Source organism: Lytechinus variegatus, chromosome 8 (genome assembly GCF_018143015.1).
Source record: "Lytechinus variegatus isolate NC3 chromosome 8, Lvar_3.0, whole genome shotgun sequence".
NCBI classification, from domain to species: domain Eukaryota; kingdom Metazoa; phylum Echinodermata; class Echinoidea; order Temnopleuroida; family Toxopneustidae; genus Lytechinus; species Lytechinus variegatus.
The window spans coordinates 13,861,240-13,874,055 of record NC_054747.1 but is presented as its reverse complement, the minus strand read 5'-3'; the positions used below and the strand labels follow the sequence as shown (position 1 = coordinate 13,874,055).

Sequence of the window (12,816 nt, the reverse complement as noted above, 5' to 3'; positions counted from 1 at the left end):
AGTTTGGTAGAGCACAATGAAATACCCCACAACCCAAAGTTGGTGGAAATCGGTCCAAGGCAGCCTTAGATATGACCTCAGGCTCTGAATACATAATTAGCCCCAATGAAATCAATTTCTTATTGGCCTGCATGGTTCTAAATTTTAGACATTTTAGAAAGCAGTTCATGAATTATGTGACTGTTGGTACACTTCTACGACCAGTGTCTTGCTCCGTGTGTACATACAAGCCTACATATTATTGGTAAAAACTGAATATTATTAATTCATGTTCAGCATTATTGCATTAAACCTACAATGGAGTTTAATATCAAAGACTACCCCACACCCCTTTGATGCAATGCTATTGGAGTTAAGGTGTTGAGACTAATAAATGACCTCAAACGCTGCTTGTATTCAGTGCACTACACAGGTTAATCAGGCACAGTGATATTATGTGATATTTCATTTTCATAAGGCCAATTTAGTGAGATAATATACCAGAGTTCAAACTACATACCATGAAATGCTTCAGGTTTGAGATGAACTTGATGGTCATTGATGGTAACACCTGTGTGATAGCAATCACAATGTCCACAGCCTAGATTGTATGTAGGCCATTGCCCTAAATGTAGGCCTATACATGAAAAGGGCTTATTTATGCAGTTCATTATTTACTTCTGTATCCCAGCAATATGGGATTAAAACAATAAAACCTGCCCCCATCCCAGTCAGATATTTTGCTGTACACGCATGACAAAAAAAACCGAGTTCAAAGGGGCATTTTTTCAGTTTTGGATGCGGTCCGGGCGTGGACTCGTTAAGGGTATTATAAACACCCATTTTCAAGAAAAAAGGTGTTTTGAAAGAATGGTCAATGTTCAATCGCGGGGTCAAACGTATTAAAGGTTTCTCCAAAGCTTTTTTTAAGACTAGCCAAACATGGTTAGGGTATGTTTTTTTTCCCCCCGAGATCATATTTTGGCGACATCTTGTTTAGGGGCCAAAATGTGTAAATAAAGCCCGCGAAAAAACTTGTTTAGGGGGTGATTTTGCACACAGAGAAAAACTTGTTTAGGGGATGTTTGGAATTTTCTTCGTCACGTGTGTGTACAGAGGTTCTTCTTGTGAAATTAGGTCAAGCAACCATTTCCTTTGGGGCCCATATTGCTATCCTGTTGCATAGTGTCCCACAGTTTGCCCACACTGTGGTATAGAGTGTGAAATCACCTCCATACCATGAAGGTGCTCAAATTGAACAGTGTGCATCACATTTTCACAAAGTCCACACTATGTGAATATTCACGCCAAAGGTGTCAACAGTGTAAAACTATCTTCACACTGTTGAGGTTAATCCTTGTAGGTGGATTAAGGCTCAGTGTGGATAAGTCTCCGGACTTTGAATCACAAGGACCGGGGTTCAAATCCCACCGCAGCACTCGCGTCGTTTGGCAAGGTGTTTATCTACGTATTTGCCACTCTCCACCCAGGTGTAGTAAAAGGTACCCAGTAGGACGGAATTCCTTGAATGACCAATGCAGTGATGCAGGGATGCAGTGCTAAAGGTAGGGTAATAGTATGCAGCACTTAGACACATTTCTATTATTACCGATATGAATGTTGCATATTACTATTATTATTTATTAACAGAGTGAATCCCATCTTCACATAGTATGCTAAATTGCTAATACACAAATCTACAGTGTAAACACACAATGAATACACCGCGAACACACAAAATTCAACACTATGTGAACACACTGCGAATACTCACGCCAAAGAGGTGCCCAGTGTGGAATTATTTTCACAGTGTTAAATGTAAGCATTTAAATGTGTGAACACACTATGAACATGATGTGAATACACTGTAAACACAATGTGTGTACAAGCTGAAGCCTGAAGACACAGAAAACACAATGGGAACAAAATGTGAACACACTGTGAATAAATTGTAGCACGATGTGAATAGGGCCTACATTGTGTACACACTGTAGATCTATATACTGTGAACACACTGTAAGCTTGAAGAAAAAGTAAATAGAGACTGAGCTTCTGATCATCAGTCAGTGCAGAAGGCATCAGTTGAACCCGACCAAGTGAATTAGGTCAGCGGGATCAACCAACCATGTCACCGCAACACGTCATGTAATGAGCTAGCCATGCCTCTGGTCCAAAGACTTCTAACCTATTCACACTTGAAATAAATTCCAGATTAAGGGTAGATCATGGATGACCACCATCAATGGAGGCTACCATACAGTTTCAACTGAATTAACTGTAGGCCTATGAGGCTTTGTATATCTGAGGCTTTGTAAATCTCAGAGCAAGTACTTAGGCTATTGCCCCTGTTAATATCGAAAGTCGGGCCTATAACTGAAGCATGTCTTACACATAATGGGTATGCCTAATTGCCTATATATCCAATGCATTATAGTCTGAACCTATTTTTTAAATTGTTAGTTCACTTCTATATCAAGCCTTTCTCATACATGTCGCAAGTGAATATTCATAAATCAAATGTAAAGCCCTATACACTGCCAGTGATATTACATATAGGCCTAACACTTTTTCTTAAAGTTCTCTATATAGGCTAAACCCTCTGGAGTTCCAGTAGCATAGACTGTGGACCCTATCATGCATACTGGAGACAATGTACCGGTATGAACAGGGTATCATGTATTGTCGGGGCCGGATGTCTCCCGCCAAATTCCCCATGATTGTTATAAGCTACTGAAATCCTTGCATCTGATTGGCTGAAAGCAAATAAATCATTGAAAATCATTGACAAAACTTTTCGTGAAACACTCCCCAAGGACCTGGATGCACAGACCAATCTATCGGTAAGAACAGGGCATTATGTGTGCCGGGGGCCGGATGTCTCCCCCAAAGTTCCCTACTATTGTTATAAGCTACTGCAAATCCTTGCATCTAATTGGCTAGGAGCAAAAGAGTTGGAGAAAAATCACTGACAAAACCTTTCATGAAATGCTCCCTCAGTAGTATCATAGTCACAGAGCAACGGACCTTGTGCCTGGCTACATGCAGACCAATCTACCGGGTAAGAACAGGGCATTATGTGTGTCAGGGCCGGATGTCTCCCGCCAAATTCCCTGCATTCCAGGCATGTCTCATCCTATGACATCCCTCCGCATCTCGGATGTAGAGTACATGTTACACGGACACCAAGTCAGGTCAAACCGCCCTCACTCTGTTTGTTGTGAATGCGTTGACCGCCTTCCGCGTTAACCTCCGACGTCCAACCCCGGAGCTCCCCACACTGCCAGAGCAGCAGTTCCTGCCTGGCATGCTCTTGTTTGCGGAGGGAAAGGGGTTAAGATGCTTAAGTATGCAATGACGTCAGGGAGAGTTAAACATGTTACTTCTATAACCGTTAGATGGGGATGATATGTCTTGCCGACAAAACATTTATTGTACTAAATATACCCATGGTGGATTGACGATGAGGGCCGGGAAGGGTAGGCAAAATTGGTTCTGACCCTCTTCTTCAGAATTCTTGGGATGATGAATCAGGATGTTATGTCAATGGCTTGGGACAAGGAGTTGCCTCATGGTCTACGAAGAGGATGGTTGGGGGGACCACATACCCAAGGTGCTGCCTTCCGGTGGGGGGGGGTAAAAAAGACACCATTATTCTTTTCATATAAAAAGGAAGAAAGAAAAAGAGACTCATTGAGCTGAACTTCATGAACAGAAGCATCAAAACTGGAAGGAGCACAATTTCAGGGTCTACTCCCGTCATCCTAACTTTTCCTCAGGGTGCAGACTAGGGTATGTTATGCTTCCAGTGCAAGGACAGAATTCAAACGTAGTTTCAGAACGCCGATCGTAAACATGGAACTGGAGTGGTACTTTTCAGAGGAGAAATTATGACCTCCAGCTGGCTTCGCATCACAATTTTTGTTTAGCAGGAAAGCAAGATTAAATTGGGCGCGCTCTTTTTCGAAAGTTATTTTTTTGAAAGTGTTGTTATGGTCTACTATTATTTGAACTTGGAACTATTTTTGATATTTTAGTAATTGCATTGAGCTACTTGACATTGCTATACATTGCTATAGAATTTCCACCATGAACCACAATGATAGACATGGTGGCTCAGTGGTAGAGCATCCGCCTCATGAATGGCAGGTCGTGGGTTCAATCCTCAGCCGAGTCATACCAAAGACTTATAAAAATGGGACCTTAATTCTTGCTAGGCACTCAGCATTTAAATCGGAGAAGGGTAATAACATATAATGTTATGCAGGGCCCGCTGTTAGAGCAGTTTCTTAATTGAAGTGGCTACCTTGGGCAAATAAAACGTTATTATTATTATTATGAACACACTTATTCAGTACTATCAAGAATAATTCCCAATACATAGAAATAGTAAATAGAATAGTAGAAAAATAAAACGTACAAACTACATGCAACATCATGGTACCACCTCCAGACATTGATAGAAAAGCAACTTCTACTGCAGACATACCACTGAATGGAATCTTATGAATTGACTTCAACATCAAGAGAGATTCAAAGGAGGATCGAGGGACAAAAAACAAACAAACTTCTCCCAACGGTTTGGCACCATCTTTACAATGCTATGCATATTCACAATAAAAGCAGCTTCCTTTCTTTTGAAAAAGAACCGGGTCAAATATGTTTTTGTCAAATCAAGGAGGATCGAGGGACAAAAACCAGAAGAGAATCAAACTTCTTCCAAAGGTTGGGCACAATCTTTACAATGCTAAGCATATTCACGGTAAAAGCAACTTCCTTTCTTATGAGAAAAGAAACGGGTCAATTATGTTTTTTATCAAATCAAGGTACCATACAATTCTTTCTATTCAACTACGGCTGACTTACCCTGGATCGGTGTCTCACAGCACCCCACCCCCCTTTCATGATTGTTTGCTAACACAATAGCTTACATCATATGAGGATGTATTCGAAGCAATCGAAGCATCATTTGCTTTCAGACACCACATGTGAACAAACAGACTTGTTCACGTTTGTACTGTGTAAACAATATTGTAAAATCATAAAACGTCATAGCCTTAGTCTTGAAACTAATTGAGTCAGCGCATAGGTCTGTAACAAATATGTCAGCATGTACATTTTGCTTTCATATTCTTTTGCGTTTTACAATTTCAATAGAGAGGCAGTTTTAGGTCTATATCATTAAAGATAAATTCCAGTATTTGTAACGATCTCAAATTGACTTTTTACAGAATCTAATACAATGACCACCCAAGTGTCCGTTTGTATGAATAAAAAATATGTGCCAAAGGATTCTGGGAGAAATTGTGTAATTGCTGAGAAATAAGCAAAATAAGCGTGGATTCGGTCACTTCCGTCGGGTCTTTATTCTAGCAATAATAATACACTGTCCCACGTGTACCTATCTGTGTTGGGGATCTTCAGTGTGAACGTTTTTCAGCGTAGATTTCAAGATTTCACAAAGTTCAGTTTATGTAACTGTACCAGATCTAGATCCTTGATGATATTCTGACAATTAAGCCTGGTTTTACAGACTTTCTCATGAAATCAGTGTTTACTGCAACTACTGCAATTTCTCTTTAATTTCACATGGCGAGAGAATAATTACCTTATGGACGGGTGTGTAAAAGGAAATGTGTTGTTTTTCATAAAAGAAATTCTCATGTTTTAACTCGCTAGTGCTGTTGCGAAGATCATAATCATTTCAAACCACCAAGGAACATATGGCCTGAATGCCTCTTTGAGGAAAATGCTTATCAGGATTAGTACCTCACCAACTTGGAAATGAACAAGGCCTTCATCAAGTTCTCAGGTCACAATTTATTCTTGATAGTTTGCCTGTTGATGCATACTCCCTTTTCAAGAGAAACATCTCCAAGAAAAGGGCTCCAAGGGCCCATCTTACAAAGAGTCACGATTGATCCGATCAATCATAATGCTATGGAAATCCATCAGTGTCATAATTTTTTTCTATGAGAAACTTGCAATGTCCTTTGTAAACAAAGAGAAGCGCAATGAAATTCTAAGAAAACGATGGATGCATGAATGTAAATCATAGCTAGAAAATATTTGAACAAACATGCATAATAGATGCTGACGTGGCTGGCCATCCATAGTTACGATTGATCGGGTCAATCGTCAACTCTTCCTAAGACGGGGCCCTGATCAACCTCAGACCTTGATACGACTGATAAACTTACCGAACATTTCCCCATTGCTTGCGTATTCCGTTACGAGGTATAGCATACTCTTTGTTTCCATAACCTAGAAAAAAATAATAGTGGATACAATGAATATATTTCATTTTGAAAATCATTGGCCCGAATTCACAAAGCTGGTTTTGAAAACCCACGGTTGAATCCATGGTTTATGCAGATTTCCTGTATACATTACGCGTAATTTACCGCGTATCGGGCGCGTGTACAAAAAAATCCAATGCTGATGCGCGCTTTTGACACAGTCTGCCAAATTGACGCCTGTTACCATGGTTAGATACGCTATTTTGGACTATTTGGACTCATTAATAAAAGCGCGCATCAGCATTGGACATTTTTAATATACGCGGTAAAATAAGCGTAATTTATACAGGAAATCTGCATGAACCATGGACTCAACTGTGGGTTTTCAAAACCACCTTTGTGAATTCGGGCCAATGAGTTTGGTTCGTCCTCAAAAAAGTCCCTCCATTTTGGAAGGGGGCATATCCCAACATTAGAGGGAAACAATGCCATGTACTAGCATGGCTTTTTGGAATGGACAACAATTTAACAATGGCAATCATGCAGTAACAATTAAGGCTTTTTTGTGTATATATTGTAGATCTAAATCATTCTTCATTCTTCTTATACCATATTCTGCTGGCATTGTGTAAACATGTACAGTTCAGTCTTTGACTGCAATCAGTCAGATTCAGATTTATTTCCAACAGAAATAACAAATATTGATACAAATCATTTTCATACATTATAACAAATATTTACAATACATTAATGATAATCATGATAAATAACATATAAAAAAAATACAAAATATTTTGCAGAAAAAATTATAATAGTTTGGATAGAAGAAAAGTATCTGTGGAAATGAGGGATTCACTCAATGGAAATGGGGGATTCATTCAATCATGTAAAGCAATAAACCTGAATTGAATTGAATTGAAAAACATCGGCAATTGATCACTACCTCAGCATTATTTTTCAGATTAAATTTTCTCAATGATCTTCTTCACTATCTATAACCATGGGATCTGCTAACCTACTTTTATACCGTATGTGATTTCGACATTTCATGACTGTTAAATAACATTCTGAACTGAACCGAGCAGTACATACAGGTCCCATCACACAACCTCCGGGTCTGGACGGCAGACTACTTTAGTTTACCGACACACAGTCAGCCATACAGCAATGACGTCAATGGCCGCTGCATGAAGATAAAGGACCAGGGTCCAAAGAATGCAATTTATCCCAAATACAAACACCGAACTTCCGAGGTCCCTGCCAGAATTTCTTTCCATGTTGTGGCGCAGTGTCAGGAAAAAAGAAAAAAAATATATAATACCCAAAGGAATCCCAAAAAGCTACATAATAAAATAAGAAAAGAGGAAGGGATGTGTAGTGAAGAGGAATGAGGAAATATAGACTGGATTGTGATAAAAGTTGAAGATACGTAGGATGACATGCAGACATGTTTTTTCATACATACCTGTACGTCATAAAATTTGCTTTTGCGCAGGACACAACAATGTATAAAATAGGATGCATTGGGTTGGAAAATGCCCACTCTTGACATTTAGGCATGTGCGTGCTGTACGGTATACGACATATTTTTGAGGATCAGAATGTGATAATGAATACAAAACAAAATTGCCAATTTAGAGTTTCCAAACACTTATCATTTTTAGGGGTTATACTTGTTTAGGGGCAAAACTAGCCTGCAAATAAACTTGAATAGTGTATAAATGTGACTAATGGATAACAGTTGTTTAGGCTGGGTTTGTATAACCAGAGGTCGCACGTGTGTACCGCAATACAGTTGAGCACCCCACCCCTGGAAATAGACAATTGCTTACATATTTCTTGATTATTTCTCTCCCTGCATATTTCTAGCCTATCATAATAACCAGCTTTCTGCTGAGATTCAATGGCTAACTGCTAGCTAGTCACCAGCAGTGTTTTTGCTAGACCCATTTTAGTGGTGGTCCGCTATTTCACGGCATTAGAAAGTTTTTTTTTTTTCATGCTTAGTTAGCAGTCTTAAAGCCCAAAGTGGAGGATTAGCAAATCTTTGAAAATAAACAAATATTCATCAAATATAAGAATATCATGATATAACTCATGCAAACAAAACAAGATATAAAGATGGAAATGAATGCAAATCCTCTTCGCAAGGAGTTAGTTTTGCAACACTTTTCATTTGAAATTTGTGGTGGAGGGAAGCAGAGTTTTTCATAACGAGTGGTGGTCAGAAATCCTCTGTGTTGGTTGGGCCTAGACCACTGCCATCCTCTGTAGCTATAACACTGGTGGCCACCAGCTAGCTGCTAGCTAAACTTTTCTTTACAGGGATTGTCCAGGCTGGAAATATTTATATCTACATAAATAAAGTAAAATTCACAGAGCAAAATGCTGAAAATTTGATCAAAATCAGACAACAAATAACAAAGTTATTGAGTTTTAAAAATGTGCATTTTTCTGGTAAAACAGATCTAGGTATGTCTCAAATGAATATTCGTTAGGTGGGTCAATGATGTCATATCCCCACTTGTTCTTTTGTATTTTATTATATGAAATTAGGTTTATACAAAATTGTTCTACCAAAAACAATTGGATTGACAACTAATCCTAATTAAGTGCATTAGTTACTTATTGCCGAAGCTTTCATCATAATGGAGACAAATCATTTACACATGTATGAAAAACTTAAACATTTATGATTTCATGTAATAGCATAAGAAAAAGGAAAGTGGAGATGTGACATCATCAACCCACCTAATGAATATTCATGATGATGTGCCTGTAACTGTTTTCACAAAATATTGATAAACTTTAAAATTCAATAACTTTGTTATTTGTTATCCGATTTTGATGAAATTTTCAGCATTGTGCTCTGTGAATTTCACTCTACTTATATAGATATGAATATTTTCAGCCCGGACCATCCCTTTAAGGTTGTTCATGCTCAGTGTGTTGTTAGAGTAGGTCACATAATGCTACTTGTAAATCCAACTGCAATCGCATTGTACACCTTGTGGTCACTCTACAGAGTGGAACTATAATACAAATATCATTTATTCCCATCCACCACAGCGCATATTTACATTGGCACCGAAGTCGTTCTAATTGAATACTCACTCACCTGGTATAATTTAATGACGTTCGGATGCGAGAGCATCTTCATGATTTGCACTTCCCTGTATACCTTCTTGAGATTGGAATCGTCTAACCTGGATTTGTCTATGATCTTGATTGCAACCTGAAATGACAAGAAAATGGGCAAAAATAATACCCTTTTCATAAACCTATCCTCCAATTAGCCGCCGACGAGTAATGCGGATAATTCAATAAAAATTGCGTTCACAAACTCCGAAAATAAGCCGCATTATTTTTACGAGCGCCCGTCCTGAAAAAGGCGGATAATAGTCATGACAACTGGACACGCCCCCTCCGATGAGGTTGTGTTGGAAAAGGGTGACCTTGTGACCGCACCATGGCAATTATCCGCATTATTTGGAAATGCGTTCATAAACTCAAAATCTTGTCCCGATGCTGCTATTAAATGCGGATAATAGCAGCATCAAAATAATGCGGATAACTCTGGTCCTCCAATTTTACGACCAAATTATGCTGCTATTAGCCGCATAATTGGGTTTATGAAAGGGGTATAAACTTACAGTAAAAATGAAAATAAAAGGCATACAAGGTCAGTGATTTTCTATGTACTGGTAAATCAAAGTGGAAAATCATTGTTCTTTACCTTTTTTGTCTAAATTCGTTGAATTTACCGAGTGCAAAACAGAATTCATTTTCTTACTGTGTACATTTTCTGTGACAAAACAGGGGCCTGTAATGCAAAAGTTACAGGCAAAAGTTACATTCATCATAAGCTAGATTTTCACGATTGATTGTACATGGTAGACAATGGAATCAATCGTAAGAAAATGTTCTACGATTATTGCTAAGCTTTGTGTTACGGGCCCTGAGATTCCATTTAAGATCCAGTCTGGAATAGAATTGCACATTTACATCAATGGAAATACAATTTTCTTGTATATTCTGGAAAAAAAACTCTCCCTACATTTAACATTCATTTTGATATTCAGTTGAACATGTCGAGGTTCATACACTGTATTTTGTTCACCGTAATAGTTGCTTAATTGGAACTAGCACTGCACATTACGTGAACTCTCTGAAAACCTTGCAGAAAAAAATAGACCGAATATGGATTTAAAGAATAGAGTTTTACAGCAGGACTCATCTTTTCTTACTGGGCTGATATCATATTCATAACACAATATGCTAAGTATATATACTAGAGCTAAATTAGATTTTTAAAAAATCGAATTTTACAGCAGGACTCCTTTTTACACTGGGCTGATATGAAAACACAATATGTACAGAGAAAGAAAAGATAACAAATCTTTGGCAACTTTATTTTCACTTCATGTTCAACAATCTCTTCTCTGCTTGCACAATATCATGGACCTATTAGGTCCATGATTAACCCCCAAATGAGGGGGGTCCATCCTTCATTTGCTCATACTTTCCATTGTTCTTCTTTTCATCCATGTATATCATCATTCTCATACATCTTCTCTAATCGTTTCTCCTCCTTCACTCTCACCTCCCCCCCCTCCTCCACTTTAAAAAAATCTTTCCCTTTTCCCTTATCAGAAAATGTGTGCACTATAAACATAACACGCAAGCATGCTGCGGTACAAACTCGTATCATGAACCGCATGTATAAAAAGACGCCCCCTGACATTTACTACGCACACCTCGAGGATGGCCTACGCAGGAAAAGCAAACAATCGGAACATTGTAAAAAGGTGACCACAAAATATAATTCATACCTGGTATGTGTTCTGTTCACTATTATTTACACAAATGGTTCTACGACTCTCTTTATATAGATGTATGGGTATTTCAGCTTTGTGGGGATGAATGTGGTTTGAGTGGTTGCCATATTATATAAATGACTTAAAATCTAAAATCAATTGTTAGTATAGAAGGGGCATTGTGATAAAAAGAAGAAGTTTATGGAGGAAAATATATTACACGTATGTAATAATAATAATAATTATAATAATAAAATAATGCAGCTTTGAATATAGAGTACACTTAATCTCTTGAGGTTATAAATGGCAGCGGTACAATAGACAAAAATGACCCATTTGTTTGAGCGACTGGGAAAAAAAATCATTAAGACAAGATAGATTTGAGAGATTGCAAGATGTATAATTTTTTTTTCTAACTGAGCCTGAGAAACGGGACAGGCTTTTCATTTCTAAGGGAAAGGTCGTAGATATAAGGACACCTCTGAGAGAGAGAGAGAGGGGGGGGTGCAATAGGAGAGAGAGGAAATAAAGAGGGCCAGCAGAGTGGGACAAAAGAGACAATAAAAAAGAGAAACAGATAAACATATATATAGACAGAATGGGACAAAGAGAGAGAGAGAGAGAGACAGAGAGAGGGAGAGAAAGATAGAAAGAGGAACGTCATCATCGTACGAGATAGATTGATTTTTCTAGTCTGTGGACATCACCTGGCCCTATGTTTGATTAAGACCAGGCAGCCTACGTCATACCTCTGTCTCCTAAACACGCAAAAAATACTGCATACATCACAAGATGTCGTCCTTGTTTTTGCAAACCAATCCTTGTTTTTCGTATTGGCCCTCCATCCGAGACGTCTGTTGCCATCGTAATGGAATATTTTTTAACACGATTCCTATTATTCCCATTAGGAGTGACGAGTTTTGGCAAAGATGGAGCCAACAGAAGTACTATATGACGTAAGTTTGTAAATAACAAGAGGGTCACAATATACGGGTGCTTTATCATTTGCAAAAGTTGTTCAAATAACGTTTGATTAATTTTTGCTTTCTTTTTCATGCATGATAAAAAAGCAATAAATAGAAAAAAAATAATTAAATGAAGAACCGACTGTTAATAAATTAATTTTAAAAGAATAAAAGCATTTCATTGAATTTTCAGTACATATCTTATGCAATGTGGGGCAGAAAATTGCATATTGGGAAATATTTCGGAAAAGTCAATAGTAAGCAAAAATCTTGCCCATTCTGAAATAAGAAATAACAATTTAGTGATAGATTCTGACATAACCTTCAGAGAAGTATTTCTCAAATTATTACCCACACCCCCCTCCCCTACCCCCAACTCCCCCACCCCTCCATTCTTCCATAAAATCTCCAGAAGGATATATTAATACAGTCATTCGTTATCGCTTTGCACTGGACTGTATTCTTTGAGCAATACATGAATATGTATATATGGTACTTGTACATCCCATTCATCTCTATACATAGGCCTACACATGCTATGTTATGTATGTATGTTCCCCTCTCTCCGCCACTTGAGCAGATTGCGTAAATGAGTTCTATAAATAGTTTCCTGACATGCTTGCGTGTATTCCAGGCCATGCTATTTGTGGAAGGAGGCATCCCTAAAAATATCCCAGGAAATCATTCCATATCAGATCTATTTTTTCCTTCTCACTCCAAACACTAATGCCCAGCGGGCATATACAGTATGCTAATGACCGTGGGGAGATCGTTAGGAAAAGTTTGGGCAGTGAAAAGTGTTAAAAAGTAATTGCAAAT

At 38.2% G+C, this 12,816-nt stretch overlaps 1 protein-coding gene across 2 annotated transcripts in view; it reads right to left on the bottom strand.

The window, feature by feature from the left end:
- LOC121420014 (serine/threonine-protein kinase SIK2-like) overlaps positions 1-12,816 on the bottom strand; it is a 66,220-nt gene that overhangs the window by 38,578 nt on the left and 14,826 nt on the right. For both annotated transcript variants that reach the window (XM_041614535.1, XM_041614536.1), the window contains exons 2-3: positions 9,334-9,450; positions 6,177-6,240 (exon numbers count right to left, since the gene is read on the bottom strand). In XM_041614535.1, coding sequence (XP_041470469.1) covers positions 6,177-6,240; positions 9,334-9,450 — 181 coding nt within the window. The remainder of the gene's footprint in view (positions 1-6,176; positions 6,241-9,333; positions 9,451-12,816) is intronic.